Here is a 26,509-nt window from a genome sequence, read left to right as displayed (position 1 = left end):
TCCGAAGATTAACCTAATGTCACTAGTACCAAGTTTCACCATTGAACCTCCAATGTTGAATGCATTCTCCCGCTCATTGTATGCCTTTATAATTTTGCAGATTAACTCATCACACTTTCGGAATTCGTTATGGATCAACTTGTTGACGTGTATCGCCTTTATCATAACCCAGAATGGTGTTCTTCTCAACTGATTCAAGTGTCCCTCCTGCAGGTTTGCCAAACTCACAAGCTTCACTATCCCTGCAATGTTTGAACGGAAATTCATCCTCGTGTTGTGTTTAGGCTGGCACCCAGTTACAAGCTTACCCACAGACCGTGTATCTTCACTTTTTCTTATTTTAGCTTGCTTGAATAGGATTCGCCCCTGCATTCTCACTCCAAGGTTGTTTGCATTTGCCCCACTTTGCCCCTCAACACGTTTACGTTCACATGAACGTGTCCACGGACTCCTTACCATATCGCGATCTGCAAGACAAAACCACAAACACATTTACCATGCATTTCACATCACATACATGCCACACAACCACACACAAAAGTCATTACAGGAAAAAAAAACCCACACAAAACACATAAAAACCATTCACACTCAACAACATACCAACTCACAAAACCAAATACCAACTCACCCATGTACCACATTCAAATGCTATACAGTTTACCAAAACACAAAGCCACATCCACACAACAACCAAAACACACAATAACATACAACACATAACCAGAACCACAACTATTCCCGTTTACTTTCTGCAGCACCAAAAAAAAAAGTGGGGATCCCACCTCTACATATGCAGGACAAATCACTTAAAAACTATACCCTTTCCTGTGGTCCCAACTTTTCTTATATTATATATACAACTACATTGACCACAACTGTCAGCCACACAACCAACCAAAAAGCACACATCATCACAAGCACAACCCTCAAACCAACTACGCATAAAAACAAAACACACAACCACACTATCCCACCACAAACCCAAAACCACACGCCCAACATCCACATCGCAAATACCCCCTAAAACAAAACACACTCCCAAAAAAAATGCTCGATTAAACATAACCCCAACCAATCACACCGCTAATCCGAACGAAAACACCAAACACCAAATACGTCGATTGAACATAACCCCACACAAATATTTCAAAACCAATGTTACGTGACATACCTTGTTCGGCCATTGCAGACGTCTGACAACCCAACGAACACAAAAAACTGAGAATAGGGTTCCGAAATGTTGAACGCCCGACAATGTCACACAAATCTTCAGTCAACGTAACGCTGCAACCAAGCTTCAGTATCGCTCCTCCCTCTCCCGAATCACGCAACGGAATATGCTTTCAATCGAAATCTACCGAATACACGAAATCGCTATATTAGGGTTTCTTCATTGTGGGAAATACGAAAGGGTTTACCATATTATACATGTGGGGATGTGGATGTATGAAATGAGTTGTAAAACGGGTTGTATTTCGGATATGTGGGCAAACCCGAATTTGTGCCACATACAACTACCAAAAAACTCTACTACTATTATGAAAGCCCTTAGTACGCTTTGCTAATCTGTGATACGCTATTACGTGTCACTTGACATCATCTTCCCACAGTTTGCAAACCGCGTTGCCCCACGCGCCAACAACACTGCCATTTCCATCCGCCAACAACGGAAACATTAAACACTGTGGCAAATATGTCCTTTCACACAACACAGGACCAAACGGGACATTAGATTAAAATTGGGACCAAATGGATCATAAGATCAACTTATGGGATTTATTGGTAGTTTTCCCTTAATTTAATTGAGTATTTATTTTTAATCTTACATTTCAAATAATTGTAATAATATCTTTTGTTTTTAATCATAATTTCTAAATAAGTATGATTATATATATATATATATATATATATATATTTTAATCCCACCCTCTACTTTTCCTCTTAACCCTCCATCTTGAGAAATAATTTTTCCTCCATCTTACACTCACAAGCCCTCTATCTCGCCCTTCGTCTCCATTTATTTCTAGAAATTTTATGCGAGGAAGTCTCTAATTAGTTTTTAAGCAAAACGGCATAGTTTTTTGTTTTGGTCATAAAATTGTTTTTGTAGCCAAAACATTTTTCTCCAAATCAAACCTTGGCTCTGTTTGGTAGAGCTGTAGGAAAGTGCTTATAGCTTATACCTAAACAGTTTATAGCTTATAACTATGAACATAAGCTGATTTCTGACTTATAAATTAAGCATCTCCTGCCCCACTCAAAGAATAAGCTGATTTCTGACTTCCAAAAAGCTATAAGCTATAAGTTATAAACTAAACCAAACACATCAAAATAGCTTAAATTAAGCTGAAAACTGAAATAAGCAGCTTTTAAGCTGCACCAAACAGGCACCTTGTCTTCACTGTTCTCTCGTTTCTGCAGGCCCTCTCACGTCTCGCTCCATTAGCTTCTCACACGAACACGAGAACATTCACCTTTTCCATTCGCGATTACCAGCAGCAACTGTGACTACTACCAATGCTCGCGACTACAACCAGCAACCGCGAGCTTCTGGTAAGTTCTTCTCTCTCTCTCTCTCTCTCTCTCTCTCTCTTTATTGGCCTTTGTTTCTCATTCTTTGCCCATCTCCTTAATTTTTCCAATTGCAGAAACCCTAGCCTGTGATTTTTTGTTATTATTATTATTATTATTTTTAATTAATTTTATTATTATTATTATTATTTTTTATCCAACGTTTTTGTTTGCTATTTGGGGCTTGTATTATTCTTTGTAAATATTTTATTCGTATCTAACATTTCTATTTCATAGAAAAGAATTATAATTTTAACACCTTATCGGACAAAAATTCATACTTTTGATTTAATTACATACTAATCGTTGATTAAATTCATACTCTTTATATTTTTACTGTTCTTTTCAATGAATTTTCAATTACTCTTTAGGTAATCAATTGGAAAATTCAATGAGTTTGCAAGTTCTTTTTGTGTTTCTGTTGCTGAATTTGTTACTTTAGTTTGAATGTGCCTATAAATTTCTTGTTTCTATTTGAAGTTGGATGTAAGTTTTGATTATTCCTATTAGTTGGACAAATTACGATCCTGTTTATTTTTTTATTAATGTAGGCAAATTTTAGGTTGATCCGTAAGCCCAAACATTTTGATTCATTGACATGCGTGCAGTGGATCCATCAAAATACCAATTAATCTTATAGGTTTGAGAAATTAATTTTTTTTGAAACAGAGCAACCTAAACAGAAATTTATCCAAGAATAGTATTTGGAAACAATTTGACTCTAAAAAGGATGACCAAATATTAATCTAGCTTGATATGTGTTTCCTATTTTGCTGTGATTTGCTTTTGTTGTTTCACCACTCTAGTGAAATGTGGCTTGGCCTAAAAGCTTTGTTGCTCTATTTTAAAGAGAGAATTTCAGAGATTCAAGATTTCTCAATTATGATAACATCTAGCATGCAGCAATAGAAAAGCTGTTCAACTGCCCATAATGAGGGGAAACTAAGGATTCAGTCCCCTATTTAAACTTAGGTTTCAATTTCTATCAGTTTCTATTTTATGGTTCTAAATTCAATGGAACCAAAACAAAACACATAAATATCCAATAGTCACTAGATATTAGTTCTGTTAAGATTTTAATTATGATTTATATGCTGTGATTGATACTCATATTTATGATCGAACCTTTTTTTTATCACACGCACTAATCGTGATGAGAAATACATATAACTGTGATCTTGTCTCATTATTAGTCATGGATTATTTAAGTTCAATCTTAGGTTTTATTGGTTATTAATCACACTTAAAATCCGCGATTTAAATATTTATTATCACGGTCGAAACAAAAGATGGAATTATCTTTTAATGACGGTCAAAAAGTGTGGTTAAAAATAATCCTTAAAAATCATATACTCTCAAATATCACGTTTTGACAAAATAAAAAGGAAAATTTACCCATAAGTCCTAGTTTCTGAAAAGTTGAACCATTTAGTCCTAAAAGTTTTCTTATGCTCCATTTAGTCCCATTTGCACATCAATCTAATGTTTGAAACATTAATCTGATGTTCGAAATCTAATGTTCGAAACATTAATCTGATGTTCGAAATCTAATGTTCGAAACATTAATCTGATGTTTGAAACATTGTAATGGGACCTTTCAGTCTATAAGAAAACTTTTAGGACTAAACAGTATATAAGTTATTAATTTGGGATTTATTGGTGCATCCCCCAAATAAAAAGCCTTTATTAAATAATATATATCACACTTAAATTGGATTTAGACTTAATTGATAGGCCATAACTAATTAGATTTGGTCTATTGATAGGTCAAAATCGATAGAAAATAAAAGATGGTGTCAACACTTATAATATTGTCTCTAAAAATATAAATGTAGCTTGGGTGTTGGTGTTTGAAATTTGTGTTTTTAGTGATTTTTTGGTTGGCATATTTTCATCTTTACTAATTTTTTTTTTTTTAAATTCAAAAAAAAGTTTAGGCTTCTAGATTATACTCTATGAGACGAACTAAAAACTTAAAAAATTCTAAAAAAAAATCAAACAAAACAAAAATAAACCAAAAAAGTGGAAATTTTAATTTTAAATTTTTAGGAACTTTTGCAATCTTTTTTTTTTTTAAAATATATTTTTTATTATATATTATTATTATTATAGTTTCATCTACATAATATGAACATGAAAAATAATAAATTTTGACACAATTTAAAAATAAAAGCACTAAAAAAAATGACTTATTTCTCTGGCTCCCCAAACGCGAGTGATCTTAAAATATATTTCATGGTTAGTATATGAAAGTCAATTAGAAAGTAAAAGCTTAGGGGATTTTAATGTAATTAAGTCAAATTTGTGGGGTAACACGTATATCTTGTATAAATAAAATTGACTTGATAAAATTGATGCTATTAACTAGATTACAAAGCAATTGGAGATCATTTATTTTTTTTTTAACAGTTAAAAGAAACTGTTAGTAATGGGCGCCCATGTGGCATGACCATTAAATTTGATTTTGAATCCTTATCCAAATAGGTTTTGATTTTGAAATCAAACCTATTTAGGATAACCACTCTTGAAACAGACGTTATCAGTTTGAACTGATATAGATAGATATAATATATATTAGATATTATCTGTATCTTAACTGATATGGATAGATATTATAATATATTAAATATTTGTTATATGGTTATGGGTAATCTAAGAGAAAAACAACGTTGAGTCTGTTTCAACCCATACACTGACTCTCTCCCAAAAACACAACGATCAAGTCTTTGACACTGTGGTTAGTGTGGGTGATATTCAATCTGTGATATCACTCCACTGCTGGGTTGGTTCATCAAGAAGTTTCCTGGAAGCACGTGATTTATCCAAGAAGGTTCTATCATCAAGAAGGTATGATCTGATCATTTTAATCCGCTGCATATTCTGTGTTTTTTGTTTTGATTTACATTGGTATCAGAGCCAATAATGGATATTTTCGTGCTTTCTTTTATCATGTGTATATTTATAAAAGATGTGGAGATCCAAAATATTTTATTTTTATGATCATTAATGTCATTTTTAAGAGCATAAATGATTTTATTTTGGAAAAAGGAGTCCGGCAGTACAAAAATCGGAACAGTCAGCACACTGGAAGGCGGCGCGTGGCTTTCACGCGCCACCACGCCGAAGACACGCGCGCCCACGCGCTTCCACGCGCCTACACGCGCCGGATGCCATGCTGACGCGCCTGCACGCGCTATCACGCGCGCGTCGGCGGTGCTGTCCATGCACGCGCGCCGTCCGCGCCCGCACGCGCGCCGCGTGCTGGAGCCGCGCGCCGAGCCGAGGCTGAGCCGCGCGCCGAGCCGATCCTTGAGCCGACTTGCGCTGAGCGGCGCCGAGCCGAGCCGAGCCGTTTTTCCGCGCTGGCTTGGCTCTAAGGCTCTGTTTGTTTGTTTTTTAATTCTGAATTGCGTTAATTGGCCATAATTTATTCGTTATAGCTTTGTTTTAAGCATAGTTGGTACCCTTAGACTCAGAATTAATTTTTCTATATTATGTAAAATTTTGAAAATTTTACAAAAATATATAATATTTTTCCTGTGTTAATAATGCATTTTTTTTTTGCTTTAAAATGCATCTGGTGTTGCATGATTAATTTTCTGGGGTTGAAATTTTTATTGTGGACTTCTGAAATGTTTTAATATCTACTGGTAATATTGTCTCATTTTATCAGTTTCTGGATTTTTTATTTCTAATTTTATGTGTATTTATTAGTCATTTAAAATTCCAGAATATTTCAGAAAAATTTCAGAATATTTCAGAACAATGTACATTTTAATTATGGCATAATCTGAATATTGTTTCTGTTTACTAGTTTCTGGATTTTTTATTTCTAATTTTATGTGTGTTTAATTAGTTATTTAAAATTCCAGAAAATACCAGAAAATTCCAGAAAATTTCAGGATGATGTACTTTCTGTTATGGCATAATTTAAATATTGAATACAGCATATTTTTTTTGGGTTTGTAATATGTTGTAATTAGAAGAGCATGATTATTTATTTATTTATTAGAATTCCATTATTAAATAAATATAGCATGAGTTATTTGTAGATTTACATTAAAATGCTATTGTATGGAATTTATCATGCTTTGTATATGCCATAGTCAGTGGGAGGTTATTCGGTTGAGAGAAATCTTTGTAGATTAACTCCCGAAAACCAATATTTTGCGCATAAATTAAACTAAATTTTGGATAATTGTCACTTGTGGCGCAAGAGATGATTACGAGCATAGCGGATTTTCGATCTTGCGACTTGTGTAATATTGTCACTATTTAATTTAGATTTTTGCGGCAAAATTATATTATGCTAATCAAATTAATCCCAATGCGAATTTCTCTCTAAATTGATTTAGCTTATGGAAGTTAATTTGGTTGACCTAGACTTAGTAGAGATGTTCAAATGTGAACAAACTAATCCCATTCTTTAGATGAGAAAAAGTCTTGGAGACTTTAGGTCAAACCTTAATTGAGCCAAAGTAAGGAAACATGACTCAAAGTCGCCGTGTTTTTGTTGCCTTGTTTGGCACAATAAAAACTAATGTGTGCGCTATAGTTAGCGGCACGCTACATAGTTTTGGTTGGCGAGTTTTGGAGTTATGAAATTAGTAAGCCCTCAATAGATCTGTATATGATCTTGACTAATGAGCTGCGCGGATTGACTTTGTAATTTGACTTGTAAATAATGTTACATCATTGGATGAAGTAACATTCAAGAGTCACGTCATCCAAGAAATGCGAGCTTAAATAAATTAGTCATTAAGTGTAAGACGAGTAGCCAGTACGAGCAGTGTTTTGCTCTCTACCCAATTATTGGGAGTGGATTGAGCGAAATTTCATGCACTATAATAGTGTGCGTTGAAATATCACGTGAAGTTAAAAGATTAGCGCTTAGAAGCTGCAAAATCTATTAACACTGAGTGAAAAGATTAGCGCTTAGTGGCTGCAAAATCTATTAGCATTGCCAACTTGTCTAAGTGTGGACACTTACTGTTTCCACACTTGAGTGTGAAACATGGATGAGGTGCTTCTTTGTGTGATTCCTTTACTAGGCTAACGTTTTGAATAACATTTACCACTAAGCGCAAACGTTGCAGCATAGTAATGAAAAGGTTAAGGCAGACAAGGTTGTTATGACTCTAAGAATTTAACGCATCGCTTGTAAGAGCATTGTGTTGAATTAGACTCTTTAGCCTAATTCGCGCTTAAGTTACTTCAGGAGCTATCATAGTTGATAGCTTATTCTCTCCTTCTTGTGGATAGTAGAATTAATTGCAAGTAACTATGAAGCGAGAAATAGAGATGGCAACAGGAGTATCGTCATCTTTCAACTAGATGTATTAAAGTGTATGGAGAATAAAATTGACTTGAAGGTGCAGGGGATTAGCACTTACTAGTTAAATTTGCGACTTAGGCGCAGTTGATATCTCCATGACATTCTTTTTTATGATCTAGTGAATATGACTTAGTCGTGAGTCATTACCTAGTTGGGCCTAAACCTTTAAAACTTGTCTTCGAGAACTCACACATTAAGATGATTGGAATTAGTTTATGACATTGGTCATGAACCAGTGGCTTATTATACTTAATCACATTAATGAGATGATGACACGATGGTTTGAGTAGGCCTTCTCGGGCCCACTCGCTTATGACATCCTGCTCTCATGTGAATGTGTAACTTTGTTCGCAATGGGTGCGCACAAGTAAGTAGGAAAGCCGCAGAAGGTCATTTGTTTTGGCGCATTTAGTCCACTATGATATTTTGTGACTAGATATGTGTGAGGGTACAATAGCTAAGCCTCAATCTCGACACATTTATAGATTACGATACGCATCTGAGTCAAGACTATTTGATCTCCCATAAGTCAAAAGTTTTGAGATGATTTTTGACATTGCACATATGAGGTCGAGATCAATTAGATAAGAGTTTTTTGTGCTTTTAGTTTTGACCAAGGTGGCGAGTATCTATTTGAGTTATTTTTTCAGAAAAACTCTGTGAAGAGAGATGGATGCTTAGAACATTGATTATTCCTAGTACTCAACAACACACTGGTGTAGTAGAGATAAGGAATTAAATATTGTTAATGTTAGGTAGATAATGGCGCAAAATGTTTCCCAATTGGGAATTGCACTAGTTTGTTGCCTATATCCCTAACTAAGTGCCCTCCATATCAGATTTTACACTCCATTTTTGAGTAATGGGTTAGCAGAGAGCCATCTATGGGCGATCTGTAACCATTAAGCAGCTTATCTTTATTCTACTTCTCATAAGATTGCGAAGTTAAGACCTAGGGTTCTATAGCGCATTATTGTATGCTGTCTTGTAAACACAAAGGGTCGTGTGGCGCATTATTGTATGCGGTCATGCAAACCCTCCGGGTCATGTGCATATAGGTAAGCAGCTTTGTGGTAGTGTAACTAAGTCACATAAAGTTTTATTAGTAAAGGTGACGTGAATAGAGTTTTCGGAACTCTATAAGATGGAGAATTCCAAGCATAGCGCTCTATGTAGCCTAGTTGAGAATGGAAAGAAATTTCCAATATCCTAGGGACAGTGGGAGCGATGTGTCTACTAATGGATTACTCCATTAGAGCAGAATACTCTACATTCTTAGTTGCGTGGTAGCAAATGTGAAAATTTTCCACGTCATCACTGGGTGATTGAGAGGGAAACATTCATGATTGCTCCGCAAGATGATAAAGAGCCTAGGATAATGCCAAAGGCTCTAGTCCCCTGTTTTTAGAAAGTGGATCAATGTTGCGCAGTTTAAGACAAAGTCTTTGAGGATTAACCATTTTTATAATTTGGTTGACTTTCCATTATGACGCAAAACTGTTATAAAGTTATGCGTAATTTGGATAGTCATTGTTGAGGCATAAGGCTCGCTAGATACCGAATGGTCGCACCATTGAGGAAAGTGTTGACCATGAGAAGACTTCCTCCTGGGGAGTGAGGTTATTTTGACTTAGGCTATGATTGACATAAGTTCGGAACATTGATTTGTGGACATTGTGACCCGTTTTTTCATTAGAGAATTGGATAAGTAGATCCGTAAGGATTTACCTTCTGCTTTTATGGTGAAAAGTTAGGAGCGCAAAAAGGTTGCTGGTTCCAATAAATCTTTTACAGCCTAAAACAGTTATCCAAACAGTGGTTCTTAGATTTCGTCAAGCCATGATAGGGCAACGATGATCGATGAAGACCACTGAGGCATGATCAATGGTCCAAAAGAAGTTTTTCCTTACTTAGTCATTATGAGCCAGGAATTTATAAGGTAGTCGCCATCTAGGGTGGGCAGTCCTCTATTTTAGATATGATGGACATGGGTGATGTAATTTATATGCTCGGATGTACGATCCTTAGGGATTGTTTTAGGAAAATTCTCGGTTTATCTTCGATGACTTACATAGAGAATATCCTAGAATGATTCTAGATGCAAAATTGCAAATCCATTGACTTACCTATCGGTAAAAGCCAGAGCCTTAGCTATTGAGTGAATCCTCGGATTGTCTTTGGGAGGACCTATATTCCTTGATTTTCTTTGTAATGGGAGCCTAAAGTACGCTATGTGGGCGTATTCGGCATGATAAGTGTTATCTTTGGTAAATGGTCAACTGAGTTGTTTAGACATTGACCTTGCTCATTAGACTGTGGATAAAATGCTATATTAGAAGCATTTTAATTTGCTCCTTGTAAAATTCAATGCGCTAGTTGGGCGCATCTGCGCTAGTTGGGCGCATTAAGAATAAACGCAAATTGGTCACCAAAAATATCTTTAGAGAGGTTATTGCGCAAGAGGTAGTGATCTTAAATCATTTCATGTGAGGCGCACATGGTGGATTCCGTTGTGTATACTTATCGCAAGAGGTGCTGATAAGGCTTATGTTTGAAATCCATAATTGCGCAAGCTGTGGTCAATTTTTTTTAAAATCGATCACTTATTTTGAGATGATGGGATGTTGACACTATTATGGTTTGTGTCATAATGATTAGCAAATGATGATGTCAGCAGGCAAGATTGGCTCACTCACACGAGCAATCGCCCTTGGCGCTTAGGAGCGAGCAAGGATGAGACTGGTGGTTTATTTTTATTTGGAGCCAAGAGAGGCTTAAATCATCCACTATGTATGTCGCCTTGGTTATAACCAAGATGAGGTCGTGTTAAGGACCAAACATGGATGTTAGTACCCACTTTCCATGTTGTGCCTGTTATGATTAGCCAGATGCGAGATCTCATTTGGCGCCTAGAAGGCGAGCAAATAGAGAATTCGGGTTAGACGCTAGAAAGCGACTAGACTAATATCTGTACGGTGTATCGAGTATGACGTCACTCTTTATGGAAGAGTTACTCCACCGTAGCATGTATTCATACTATATGTGCTTGGCGACCGAGTAATGAGGTGAGAGAATGGATCCCTGCTTCCTCACCGTGTGAGTCTTACGTGTCATTATTGATATGACTTTCATTTATGTACCCTTTTGTGACTTTTGACTATGTCATAAGGTAAGGGGTTGATGTTCTGCTACTTTGGTATGTTGCCTGCGGTCATGCATGATTCGGCCTTAAGGGACATCACTGGGAAAGCGGTCAATTCTAAACTAAATGGCATGAGTGCAAAGGGAAGATCATCTAGTATTACACCACTGTTGTATATTCACTGCCGGCAACTCATATCGCTCTGTATGAGAGACGAATTGAGTGTGAATATATTGCAAGAATTGAGAGGGTCAAACATGCTCTTTTTGAGGGATTAGAGATGTTTTTTGGACCGGTGTAATTAGATGGGTCTGGGGTATATGAGACACTATTTCTTTTCTTTTTTGGGTTGATGTCTCTATGCTGGCTCATTTTGAGTTTCTAGTATAGAGCTCCCACATGCAGGTGTTCTCAGCGGTCGCACGGTGCATTGGCTAGTATGAGATTGTTCGTTTTTGGGGAGATTGAGATAGAGATGTGGCAGTGTCATGCCAACTCATGTGCGAGTGGGAGATGTTAGTAATGGGCGCCCATGTGGCATGACCATTAAATTTGATTTTGAATCCTTATCCAAATAGGTTTTGATTTTGAAATCAAACCTATTTAGGATAACCACTCTTGAAACAGACGTTATCAGTTTGAACTGATATAGATAGATATAATATATATTAGATATTATCTGTATCTTAACTGATATGGATAGATATTATAATATATTAAATATTTGTTATATGGTTATGGGTAATCTAAGAGAAAAACAACGTTGAGTCTGTTTCAACCCATACACTGACTCTCTCCCAAAAACACAACGATCAAGTCTTTGACACTGTGGTTAGTGTGGGTGATATTCAATCTGTGATATCACTCCACTGCTGGGTTGGTTCATCAAGAAGTTTCCTGGAAGCACGTGATTTATCCAAGAAGGTTCTATCATCAAGAAGGTATGATCTGATCATTTTAATCCGCTGCATATTCTGTGTTTTTTGTTTTGATTTACAGAAACTTTATTGATGAATTCATCTTATTATATATTATAAAATCCCGATAAAATAAAAACTTAATAAACAATTTTATAAAATTATGAGATTATTCCATTACACGTTTAAAAAAAGAGAAAGGAAAAAAAGATAGCTCTGGGTTGCAGTGGCATTGCCACTAGGACTCAGTGATGATAGTAAGGAAAGCCGGTGTAATAGGTTTGCATGGCGGTCAAGATGAGAACGATCAATCCAGTGTTGACTGAGATAAAAGTCCATGGTTTGGACAAATAATCATGACGCAAGACTGACGCATATTCGTGCCACTTGCGCCATCGAGACATGTTGTAGTAGTAGCGATTAACATCCTCACGCAACTTGGAAAAATAGAAGTCGTATAAAACAACTCCGTTGCATATAGATTTAAACAAACTTGTAACATCTTCACCACTAAAATCATATTTTATGATCCCTTCTTTACGAAGAATTCCAACATCATCGGAGGAATGGAGGAGACTTCTCATAAGAAAGACATATGATGCAATGTGATGTTCGCCAGTTCCGCCGCATTGCTCAAAAGCAATCAAATTTCGGAAGATTGTTTCTGTTATAGCTTCTTGTATGTGTAATGGTGGCATTGTAACAACACCAGTAGCAGAAAAATTTATGTCTAATAAATTTTCGTTTGCGTCAGCTGTGTTGGCTGCAAAACGAATTCCTGCCTTCAAAAGTTTTGTGGCACAAACTCTCAATCCACTCCTTTGCAAGTCTTGAGATTGAGGGATTTTATGAGATATGCGGAACTCAGAATGGTTCACCGTTTCATATTTGGGGAGGTAAAAATTATGCAAAATATCAAGTAAATGCGTACCAGAGAGTTCCGAGGATTTCCTTTGAATTGCTTCGTTGCTCAAACCCAATGCCAATTTGAAAAAGAGTAATGCTAAAGTGGCCACATTATGCTCAGTAAATGAGAATGGTAATGCTTTTGGCAGATGGTATTTTATAATTTGGAACAGAGTCTCCAGAACAGAAAAAGGAATCTGGTTCTCAAGTAATGCCAAATCATGTTGAAGAGTTGCAATAGTCTGAGCATTATTGATAAGGGGGTCCTCAACTTTGCCCTCCTCGTGGTTCTCAATTTCTGAATATCTCAAAAACAGTTCGAGTAAGAAGCAGCCATCAACTAGCAATATTTCAGCTAAATCATACTCGTCCAAGCCTATTTTTTCTGAATAGCATCTTCGAGTTTCTTCTTCCAATTCTAGTATGGCAGCGGCACACTCCATGAGGAGGGTGTGGCGTGTTTCATCTTGAGATGTTCTCATAAAAAGATGTAGCATGTATCGCCGTTTGTGCTCTTCAAAAGCTTGCATCCCTTTGTTGTTATGATGAAAAGGTCCGATGGACACAATACTAGGTGTATAGGCATCTTCCTTGAGTTTTAAAAGTTTATTCGGAACTTTATATATGCTCAACTGTGACGGCTTTTTCACTTCAGCTAGCTTATTGTTAATCGAAATTATCCAATATTCGCGTTTCCTTTCGGACTCCTGGGGTTGGTTATCATTCGACATTGTGTAGAGTAGTACTGCATATTCAAAACCAAGAACAAGAAAAGACAAATAAATGAAATGTGTGGCATGGAAAAGAGCAAGGATCCTCTAGAGTGATTTTTTTCTAAAGTTTCCTAGAGTGTTACATTGTGTGGTTGAGATTTACTGGCAAGTCACATCAATTTTTCTGATGTGACTTGCCAGTAAATCTCAACCACACAATGTAGCACTCTAGGAAACTTTAGGAAAATTTCACTCTAGAGGATCCTTGGTGCATGGGAAATCATAACAGCAATGCTAGGTATCATAAAAAGTCTTTCATGAAAATTGTCATAAAAGATTTGTGACCTTTGAATTACACTTACAATAAACCACCACACACTAATTAGGATAATCTGAGGGTCACAAATGTTTTATGATCATTTTCATGAAAAAAATTTCATGATCCCTAACATTTCTCAAATCATAATTAAGTGAAGCTTGGCGTGTCACATGGAAAATCCCACAAAAGGTAAAAAAATTCAGTAAAAATATTCATGGTATTATTACATGTCAGTAATGTACAAAAAAATATATAAATTTATGTAAAAATTTATAAATTTTATTATTAATATGTATAAAGTTTTTCATTGACTTGATATTTTTTTTTTGAAAAGTTACCATGTTGTGTAATTTTCTCAATATTCATCCTTCCAAGTTCTAAAAGCATAAAGGCTGCTCCAATCCTAACCATCACAAATTCTCATAATTGGCAACCAAAACCACAAATTTTCACAATCAGAGCATATGATACACACATTCTAAAGAATATGCGATATAAGATTTTTCTACACTGAGAACTTTGAAAACTTACATATCTTATCATCATTTATTTTTAAATGAATGCCTTTGTTTATGCGGAAAATAATATAACAAATGCTATGTACTAAAAATATATATATATATATATATTCAGAATTTTTTTCAAAAATTTAATGTATTGATGTAGATTTAGAGGGTGGGCCACAATAAGAATGAATTTAATTCATAAATTTCAAATCTAGACATTTTTTAAAAATATTTTTTGGACATGTAATAATGTACAAATAATATACAAATATAATTTTTATAAAATAATTTTATTTAAAATGATATAACACCAAGATTCATCACATTTTAAAATTATGAATCCCAAAAGTTTATTTATTTTTAAATAAGTGGTCCACAACAAGACGCATCTATCATTCTAAATAAATCATTTTTTTCTTTGTACAATATTATTGGGAACAATATCAATTATCTTGAATAAACTTGGTGATTCGTTGACTTTAAGAATTGCACTTATCTACCTTATAACAAACGAGATGCGTGTCAAATTTTAAAAATGTGTGAGGTGGGAAGTACCACTAGGGTGTTAATAGACTATTTGAAATGTTTTGTAGTTAAAATAATCAATATTTGCGAGAGTTAATTGTTTAAAAGTTTTATTTATAAATGTTATAATAATTCAGGTCCTATTTAAATTTTTTTGAGCCAATATGTTTTATGTAAAATTGAAAATATTATCAGTTTTTTTCAATTTTTAAAATTAAAAATATTATCAATTTTGTATAGTAATATTCTAGATAATTATTTTACTAACTGGTAAAAAACAAAAACAGTGTATGATATTAAATGTTTTTGTCTTTTTACTTATTAGTTTGATTCAACTATCCAATAAAATCGAGAACGTTACCAATTTTTTTCTAATTTTAAAGCTGAGAAAGTTATTAGTTTTTTCATTTTTAATTTTATTTATTTTTTTTGTACATCAATGTTCCATCATCATGTTCCTTTATAGACACAAAATTTTTAGTTTTGCACAAAAAATAATTCAGTTATTTTAATTTTTTTTTTAAAGAATATTAGTTTCATTTTTTTTGCACATAATTTTTTTATTAATTTTTTCAATTTGAAAGTTGATGTTTGAAAATTTTGAAAATTAAAATAAATGTCAAATCATCATGTTCATTTATAGATAATCATAAATGATGAACAATCATTGTTTGAAAGACAATTCCGACTATTAAAAATTAAATTGGATTTGAAGGTCAAACAAATTTTAGTAAGGACTTAATGAAGTATAAGTTCATAAATTAAGACTTGTGTGTAAATATTCCTATTTTTTATTAAGAATTTGTAACGTTATTAAGGTATGTTTAGGAACTAAGGCTTGGTTTGGGAAGTGGGTTGACTTTTTGGCTTTTTGGCTTTTTTGGCTATTTTAGCCTGGGCTTAAAAGCTTGGTTTGGGAAGGGCTTTTTGGCTTTTTGACTTTTTTGAATTTTTTTGTGAGAGAAGAATATAATGATTATGGGTTGGATGTGATGTTTTGTTTGTTATGGCTAAAATAGCCTATTTTGTTTTTTGTGGCTAAAATAGCCAAAAAAGCCTGCAAACCCACTTGCCAAACACAGGCTAAATATCTCAACTAAAAACTCAAAAATTTATTATAAATTGTTAATTTTTTTTTTTCACACGATCTTTGATAAAATGACAAAATTGCCGTTTGGCAATAATTTTTTTTGGTTTAAGTAAACACAAAAAGATAAAATAGCCTAAATAAGTTAATAAAACAAAATCTCATATCTAAATTATAATCATTTCATTATTTCTTTTACAATCATCACATTCAAATAAAAAAATACCAAAAATTCTTTTCAAACGAAACTAATTTAACTAGGTTAAATTAAATAATAAAAAAAAACTAAACTAAATTAGCTCTTCACAACTTTCCAGTTTAACACTTAACCCCCCCCCCCCCCCAAAAAAAAAAAAAAAAATCATTAAGAATGTGGTGAACTCACAACTACTCGCGATTTTTTGGGTTCACTACAAACAAAATCCTCTAGGGAACAAATCATCGAGGATCATAGAGGGAACAAATCAATGCATTCAAACTTCTTCAAGGCTGCCTTTAGGTGGTTTGAACTACATCCGATTGACTTCCTCCCACTCCCAGACCCCCTACTGATTGACCTGAGCAATCTTTTTGAGCCATTTACTTTAGGTTTCATCCCTAAAAATAGAATTTTCGAATTTTTGTACTCCTTGGTTTTATGGTAAGACCAGGTGATACAAAATAGATCCTATATAATTAGATTTCTCACCTTCAATTGTAAATATGTCACACCATACAACAATCAACAGGAACTTTTACATTTTGCGTTTCTCGTCTATTTAAGCATAACAGAGAATGCTGCCTTTGTTACTTAGTGCATCTCTGGGTCTTCTACATTGCCTATTGCCTTGGTGGGAGGATGCTAGTGTGGCTTTAATGAATAGTGGAGGGTATAATGTGAGCTCCCAGATAGAATGGGAAGGTTAGAAACTGTTTTGCTAGTCTAACCAAGAACTATTGATTGTCCTTGCATTTTGTGTAAGAAAATCACAAGTCTTGTAAAAATATAAAAATTATTGTGTTTGCTAGGTTTTTGTTATTGGCTATCCCGTTTGACAAAATTTATTTCAGTTGTAATTTTATTCGATCTTTTATCAATGAAGTTATGAATTTTTAGATGCGAATCCAACTCAAATTGGACCTATGCAGAGGAGTTTGTGACCTTTATCATATCATGTTTGTCATTTTGCTAACCTAAACGCAGAATCTTTGGTCCTAGAAGTTTGCTTTGACTGTAAAAATACTAAGAAGGTGCATTTCTCGCTCGAGCGACACTTTGGTGGCTAGAGTGAAGACACTCGGAAAAACATGCATTTTAGTCTCCTCGCTCGATCGAGCATCGCGGCCCTGATCTCTATAAAGCTGTGATTTAGTGTGTTTTTAGGATTACGACTTTTAAATCTTCTTCTTGGATATTAGGATTTTCTTTTGGAGCTTCTTTGTTAATTTCTTTGATATTTGTTTGAGTTTAACTTATGGTTTGAGAAGTGTACATCAAATGATTGTTTGTTTCATTTAATATAAAAGAAAAAGTTGTTCTTCGGTGAATTCTGAAAAATTCAGACTTAAAGCTTTGGTGTAATACGCGAAACTAAACCTTTGAAAGGAGTAAGGGTGGGTTCTATATGTTCACTGTTCTCAATTCATCTCCACGGATTTGTTGGAATCTAAACCTTTGAAAGGACTAAAGGGTTGTAGAAATACGTGAAACTAAATTTTTGATTTAAAATTTATAATGCATATTTGAAGATACAACTATACAAATCTCATAATTTTTTGATCTCATGGTTTCAGTTCTGCACGAGTTTGATTTGAATGAGGGGTAGACTCTTTTCATCTCTCTCTTTTATTAGGAAAAATGCAAGTTCCTTGTAGTGAACTTTCACTACTACCATATTATCTAAAGATCATGCACGAGAAATTAAAAATATCTAACTTTTATTAAAAGTGTAATTAAAAAAATTAGAATGATATTTTGATTACAATTAATTTAATTGAGTGAGGTAATATTTATTTTTCACATTCCAAATAAGTTTAATTATATCTTTTGTTTTTAATCACAATCTCTAAACAAGTGTGGCTATATACGGGTTTTTTTTTCTTGTTTGAGTAAACTACTAATAGGTTCTAATAGTTAGACTTAATTATCATCAAGTCCTATTGAAAATAAGTCTTTATAAAATTGTCGCTAAAAATAATTTTTTTGTAACAATTATTTATTTATGTCGTTAAAAATTAACAATTAGTGATTTTTTTTTTGTAATGATTTTTATAAATTATTGCTAAAACTTACAATTAGTGAACTTTTTTTATGACAAATTTTTTCTGTAAAACCTATTAGACAATAAGTTCACTTATTAAGACTTACATATAAGTACCTTTTTTTTTTTTTTTTGTAATCTCAATCTCTTCTTTTCCTCTTAACCCTCAATCTTTACACTAACAAACCCTCCATCTCGCCTTTCGTCTCCATTTCTAGAAATTTTATGCGAGGAAATATTTTCGTTTCTAATTATTTTTTTATGCAAAATGGCATAGTTTTATGTTTTAGTTGAGAAAATTGTTTTCGTATTTCTCTGGAGTTTATTTTTTTTAATTTTTTTTTTCCAAATAATCCAAAAAAAGCAACTATTTAGCGAATTGATTCACTTGTCAAACTATTTGAGAAACTAACATGCTTGTGAAATCGCATTTTAAAAATGCGATTTTGAAATCGAAATTACATTTTCAACATGTAATTTCACCACGTCATCATTTTCAACTTGTGATTTTAAGATGAAATTGCATGTTCAAGATGCAATTTCAATTTCAAAATCACATTTTGAAAATACGATTTTAAAAAGTAAGTTAGTCTCTTAAATAGTTTGAAAAGTGGATCAATTCTCTATTTAGTTTTTTTTTTTTTTTTTTTTGGATTATTTGGAAAAAAAATTCATTTCTCTGTCACTCACTCATCTCTCTCTTCTGTCTCTCTCTCGTTTCTGCCAACCCTCTCATGTCTCGCTCCATTAGCTTCTCACACGAACAGGAGAATACTCACCCCTTCCATTCGCGATTACCAGCAGCAACTGTGACTACTACCAGTGTTCGCGACCTTCTAGTAAGTTATTCTCTCTCTCTCTCTCTCTCTCTCTCTCTCTCTCTCTTTGTTGGTCTTTGTTTCTCATTCTTTGCCCATCTCCTTAATTTTTCCAATTGCAGAAACCCTAGCCTGCGAATTTTTGTTATTATTTATTTATTTATTTTGTATCCAACGTTTTTGTTTGCTATTTGGGGCTTGTATTATACTTTGTAAATATTTTTTTTCGTATCTAACATTTCTATTTCATAGAAAAGAATTATAATTTTAACACCTTATTGGACAAAAATTCATACTCTTAATTAAATCACATACTAATCGTTGATTAAATTCATGCTCTTTATATTTTTACTGTTCCTCTAAATGAATTTTCAATTACTGTTTAGGTAATCCATTGGAAAATTCAATGAGTTTGCAAGTTCTTCTTGTGCTTCTGTTGCTGAATTTGTAACTTTAGTTTGAATGTGCCTATAAATTTCTTGGTTTCTATTTGAAGTTGGATGTAAGTTTTGATTATTCCTATTAGTTGGATAAATTACAATCCTGTTTATTTTTCTTTTATTAATGTAGGCAAATTTTAGGTTGATCCGTAAACCCAAACATTTTGATTCATTGGCATGCGTGCAGTTGATCCATCAAAATACCAATTAATTTTATAGGTTTGACAAATTAATTTTTTTGAAACAGAGCAACCTAAACAGAAATTTATCCAAGAATAGTGTTTGGAAACAATTTGACTCTAAAAAGGATGAGCAAATATTAATCTAGCTTGATATGTGTTTCCTATTTTGCTGTGATTTTGCTTTTGTTGTTTCACCACTCTATAGTGAAATGTGGCTTGGCCTAAAAGCTTTGTTGCTCTATTTTAAAGAGAGAATTTCAGAGATTCAAGATTTCTCAATTATGATAACATCTAGCATGTAGCAATAGAAAAGCTGTTCAACTACCCATAATGAGGGAGCACTAAGGATTCAGTCCCCTATTTTAAACTTTGGTTTCAAGTTCTATCAGTGTCTGTTTTGTGGTTCTAAATTCAATGGAACCAAAACAAAACACATTAATATCCAATAGCCACTAGATATTAGTTCTATTCAGATTTTAATCACGATTTATATATATATATATATATATATATATTTTGAACAGCAAAAAAAACTTTATTAATGTAAAAAGCAAAACATGCATAAATTACATCAACAAAGCGGGAGTGTGCACCAAGCATCATAGCTAACCTTAACGATCCCAACTAGGTTGGCACCACAAAGGAAGCACAATCAAATGCAAGCACTAACCCAAGATTGGTGAGAAACCAATCAGAAACAAACAAACAAAATAAAGAAAGGAAATAACAAACAAAACAACCAACAAAGCATTTTAGCACTACCAGCCAAAGCAGATTACCCCAACCAAGACCCTACCAGCAGAAACAATAGAACTCCCCTCCTACAATATGCATAACATCATACAAACAAAACAATCAACAAAGCATTTTAATCACGATTTATATGCTGTGATTGATACTCACATTTTGTGGTTGAACCTTTTTTTTTATCACACAGACTAACCGTGATGAGAAATATATATAACTGTGATTTTATCTCATTATTAATCATGGATTATTTAAGTTCAATCTTAGGTTTTATTGGTTATTAATTATACTTAGAATCCGTGATTTAAATGTTTATTATCATAGTCGAAACAAGTGATGGAATTATCTTTTAATGACGGTAAAAAAATGTGATTAAAAATAACCCTTAACAATTATACTCTCAATATCACGCATTGACAAAAAAAAAAAAACATTGATTAAATAACATACATTACACTTAAATTTCGTTCTATCTATGATTTTGTAGTGGTGTTTTGATGCAATGTTATTACAGATTTGATTGGGATAAACTATCAATAGGTCCCAATAGTCAGACTTAATTCCCATAAAGTCCTATTGAAAATAAGTCTTAATAAAATCGTCACTAAAAATAATCTTTTATGACGATTTTTTTGCATATGTCGCTAAAAAAGTAACATTTAGTGACTTTCTTTTTGTCACTGTTTTTATAAATTGTCGCTAAAACTTACAATTAGTGACGTTTTTCTATGTCGAATTTTTCAAACCGTTGCAGAAAGTTGAAAATTAGTGATATTTTTTTTGTGACGATTTTTTTAAATTGTCACTAAAACTTATAATTAGTGATATTTGTTGTGATAAAACTTTTAAATTGTTATTGAAAATGAACAATTAGTGACGCCTTTTAATAATGTTTGATGAAAAACATCATTAATTCTCACAGGACCTATTGGATAATAAGTTCACTTATTAGGATTTTCATGTAAGTCTCCCATTTGATTGAGTGGTATTGATTTCTGTGAGCATTATCTGAATTGGCAAAGAACAATCAATTTTTGAGTGAATGACAATCTGTTTTGAATTGCAAAATTTTAAGTTACAACTCTTAAGCTTAAAATAATGACAATAATGACAATTTTTTCCTACTGCTAAATTTTTTCTTTGGTTTTATGCTACCATTGCTTAATAGAAAAATAAATGGATCACATTTTCCTATTGCATTTCCCCCTATTATGATTGGTATTACAACTTGGGGTTAAAAACAACATACATAGACACTATCAACCTTCATGGGGCTGTTGGCAATAGTTTTTATATGACTCTATTTTCCTCTATTTTCATGGGACTATTGGCAATATATATATATTTATTTTAATGTTGAATAGGGTACGATTAGAGTCCCCTGAGTTTCGTAGAGATGAAGACATGGCATCTCATGTTCTGACTAGAGTTCACAGCCTTCGTGATCATCTTGATGGAACACTCTCTACTCATCGCAGTGAACTCTTGTTGCTTCTCTCAAAGTATGTTTGATTTGATCTGTTTAGATAATGTGATCGAAACAGAGACTACTAAAAAAGCTTATTATATAATATGTGTTTTGTTTTGTTTTGTTGGTGTTTTTTTGTAGGATTGAAAGACATGGTAAAGGAATTCCGAAATCTCATCAGATTGAGGCAGAGTTCGAAGCACTCCCCAAACATGCCCAACACAAACTGCATGATGAGACCTTTTGGAGAGGTTCTGAAATCTGCCCAGGTAGTTCAAATGATTTTTACACGCTTTTCTTTCTTTGAGATAGTTATTAAATAATGTTGTAGAGTTGCCAAACAAAATAGAAAAATGTTAGAAATTTCAAAAGTTTTACCAAATTTTTTATCAAATGTCTCACATGAGTGCACACCCGTACGAGACATTTGATAAAAAATTTAGTAAAACTTTTTGAATCTCTAACATTACTTAGGGCTTGTTTGGGAAGATGGGTTGGGACTAAAATAGCTATATAAGACAAAGTAGGCTATTTTAGCCTAATAAGACAAAACATCACATCCAACCTATAATCATTACATTTTTCTCTCACAAAAAATTCAAAAAAACCAAAAAGCCTTCCCAAACGAGATTTTTTAACCCCAGACTAAAATAATCAAAAAGTCAAAAAGCCAACCCACTTTTCAAACAAAGGCTTAACAAAATATTGAGTACATCTAATATCCTGCGTGGCTGTTATGATTTGTGTGCTCTTTCAGTTGTCAGTTAGTGACAATTACAAGTGCTATGTGTCTTTTGAGACATATAGAGGGGTTGGCTATAAGAAGTAGTTGTCATATCGGAAACCAAAGAATGGAGATTAAGTTATACAGTGAAACACCTTTCTATTTGTTTCTATGAGATTGGATTTAAGAATATGGTTTACTTTTATAAGTAATAAAGGTGACATAATTATGAATTGTTTTGTAATGTATGTAATAATAGTTCTAAATTAGTGTCGTGGATGGCTTAACAGAAGACTGGATTTATTGGCTTATTAAGGATAACTGTTTGTCCCTTGGGGGTGTCAATTGTAGGAACTGAATCTCACTGCGGTGTTGTTTGGAAAGAGGTTTTTTAGCAGCTTTTTGGTTTTTTTTTTTTTTTTGTGACCTTTGGAAATGATTTTGTCTCCTTTTTATTTGGTTTCATGTTCCCTTAATGGAGCTTGACATCCAGATGTGAAGTACTTTCAGGTCCTTTTAACCTTCTATAATTAATAAGTAAATTTAAATCTTATCATTTTTCTAAGGAAAATATCATTTCAATGAAATTTGAAAGAAGTTTTTGCATATTCGTGGAAAATTTTACAATATTAAAAGAGAAATTTATAGGAGGAGGTTTCCTCCGGTCCAAAAGGTTGATCCGGCAACTACAACTTGTTTAATTTATTGTTTTTGTCATAAAAAATATATATGGTTCATTTTTTAAAAACACAATTGTTGTTTATTTTTTTTAGTAAAAAATACGGTAAATTGAACAAGTGATAGATATTGGATCGATCTAATTTTTTTTATGGATGAAATACAAAAAATGCCTAACAAAATGAACGAGTCTAATTATCGAAATCAGATCCATGGTAAACCCCACGGGCCAGACAACCCCTTCTAGTCTAGATTTTGGACTGGAGGTCCTCCAAATTTATAAATTCTTTTTTATCAAATTGAGATTATTTGTTGAAGTATTGAAATACTATTTTCTTTTTTTTCTTAAATGATTTAGAATTTGAATTAAAAATAGAGAAATTCTATCATATGCACCCTTTAAAGTGTGCACTGTATGCACCTCTAATTATGTTATTTTCTTCTTTTGTTATAACATTATTTTAGTTACGACTTTTGAATTCTTTAGTCATGTTTCATGTTTTGTTTGGTTATGACATTTTATTTTTTTTATTTTTTATAACTCAAAAAGTATGAAATTATATTATTTTCTTAAAAATATGTTGTTAAATGTGCATACCCTAATGTTTCCCCTAAAAATATGTTGTTATAGTTATTCCACAACTACTAATCTTGAAAGGAATATTTCCATTCCATTCAAGTAACGGAGAGAATTCAAATCTTTTGAGTACTTCCAACAACATAAGACTAGATTTACATCAAGAAGTTGATGACAACTGATAATTTCAAGTTGGCAAAAATGAAATATAAAAATCCAACTAATGAACTCAAGAAGGCATGCTTTAAAACAAGGAAATGAAGTAAACAAGAATATAAAGCTACCTCAAAAGTGTTTCAATCCTTGGTATGAAGTGGTCTCGTTTCTTTCAGTTTAGCATCCAAGTATCTCGTTTGATCACAAAACTTAAAGAAGTTTTGGAAGTTTTATGGAGTGCAGTTGAATAAGGTTGTCAAAGGGTGGTTGGATGGTGAAATAGTGCTCTCGTTTGATCACAAAACTTAAAGAAGTTTTGGAAGTTTTATGGAGTGCAGTTGAATAAGGTTGTCAAATAGTGCTCTCAAGATTCTTTGTTGTAGTATATTATTTTGTAATGCGAGGTGTATAACATCACATTTGATGCACTATTTATAGGCTTAGATCACTTGGAGGCCAAGCTAGGGCACACATCTGTTGGACAGATACATTGGAAATATAGTAATTTTGGAATACTGAATAATTACTCATTGTATAAGAATTTTGATCATTTTTTTAGTCACATTGGAAAACAATAGATCATTTCCACTTCATAAGTATAATGGAGACGTATTTTTTTTTATTTCACAGTTATATTACAAAATTAACAGTCAAAGACTTTCACCTATGAGTTTTAAAGTTTCCCGTAACCATTTTTGAATTGAAAATAAAAATTTATTTATATCCACATTTGATGGTTATAAATTGAAAATTTCACCTAAAAGAAGTGAAAAACCACAAAGGAAACTATTCAATCACCAACTGCTATGTAGAGTCACCCCCTCATTGATGGAAATTTATATTATAATATATAAAAAAGGAAAAAGACCCAGATCTGATTGGTCAGATTTCTTTTTTTTTTTTTTTCTTTCTCCTCCAATCACCACCTGCCACGTGTGTAGGGGTAGTGGGGGTGGTGATTGGAGGGGTCTTTATCAAAGCCCTATAAAAAAAAGTTGTTAAGTCCTTAGAGTTCGAAGTCTCGATGCATTGTTACATTTTTTTTTTTAATTTAAAAAAAAAATGCAACTATTGGTTTTTAGTTATTTTATCAATACAATAATAATAGAGAAAATTAGTGAAATATCCTTTTCAATTTTGGGTAGTAGGAGAGGTCCAATATATATATTTTTTTATTTGTTAACATTTCTCGATGAAATTTCTCTGTGTTGAGGCAAAATTTCTCTGCGAAAATATTGAAGGACCCCAACTACTATGAAAATACTGTATGTCACTTATCATATAAAATCTTTAAAAAAAAAATTTCTCATAATAATATTGGAAAATTCTTGAGTGTGAAAGGCATACGGTATACCATTTATTTATGTATTTTTGTGACTTAAGTTGCACATTTTTGTGAGAACTTACGACAAGTTTTATGAATTAACTTACGTGGATTTGTGTTTAAATTATGCGATTTTATCAGGTGACTTATGTATTTGTGAGAATTTATGTGAAGTAGTAATTTCTCAAATTTTTATGGATTAATTTACGTGAATTTGTATTTAAGTAATGCGATTTTGTGAGGTGACTTGTGTATCTTTGTGAGAACTTACGTCAAATTGTGAATTTCTCAAATTTTTATGGGTTAACTTACATGGATTTGTGTTTAAGTTATACGATCTTGTAAGGTGACTTACGTATATTTGTGAGAACTTATGTCAAGTTGTAATTTCTCAAATTTTTATAGATCAACATATGTGAATTTATGTTTAAGTTATGCGATTTTGTGTTAAAGTCTATTTATACATTTTAATAATTAAAATGTTGTACTTTTTCATGATTCTATAATTTATTTTCTAACTCCACTGGTACTGTGATGTTATTTCCCTAATATTTTAAGAAAAAATAACTGTCCAATGATACATTAAAAAAAATTATAAAGTCGTGAAAAAATATAACAATTTAATTATTAATGTCTATAAACTTTATCATTAATTTATAAATATTTCTGTTTGTTACCACTGGCCAACAATTCCTCCATATTTTAACGTGGGTCCACGGGGAGAAATTTTTGTACACCAATAGAGTATCACATGACACTATTTTCCACCAATTACAAATATATATACCTCCTATTATTTTCTAAACCCCCAACGTAAATGTAGTGGATCTTATTGTCAAAGCCAATAACAATAGTAGAAGATAAGACATATATATTATTTGCATACAAAAATTGTCCTTAATCGAGATGTATCTAAAATATAAAATAAAAATTCACAAAAAATTTTTTTTTTAAAAATCATTAAAAATAAATGAAAATTCAAACAAAAATCTGTATGTATTTTTATTCGGATTTTTCATTCTTTTTTATAATTTTTTTATATTTTAGTTATTTATTTATTTTTTTACATTTTAGATGCATCTAATTTTGATTATTTAAAGTTAAAAAAAAAAACACTAAAATATAAAACAA

The 26,509-nt window shown here is 32.7% G+C and overlaps 1 protein-coding gene across 1 annotated transcript; it reads right to left on the bottom strand.

The window, feature by feature from the left end:
* Positions 1 to 12,213: 12,213 nt before the first annotated feature.
* LOC145800347 (UPF0481 protein At3g47200-like) lies at positions 12,214 to 13,605 on the bottom strand. Its single transcript, XM_082890004.1, has one exon. It carries the CDS (start codon positions 13,603 to 13,605, stop codon positions 12,214 to 12,216), a length of 1,392 nt encoding a protein of 463 aa, XP_082746130.1.
* Between the last annotated feature and the right edge of the window lie 12,904 nt (positions 13,606 to 26,509).

This window comes from Camellia sinensis, chromosome 10 (assembly GCF_055761805.1).
Source record: "Camellia sinensis isolate YWXY chromosome 10, ASM5576180v1, whole genome shotgun sequence".
Taxonomy (NCBI): Eukaryota; Viridiplantae; Streptophyta; class Magnoliopsida; order Ericales; family Theaceae; genus Camellia; species Camellia sinensis.
The sequence above is the reverse complement of the archived record's forward strand: the minus strand, read 5'-3'. Positions and strand labels throughout refer to the sequence as shown.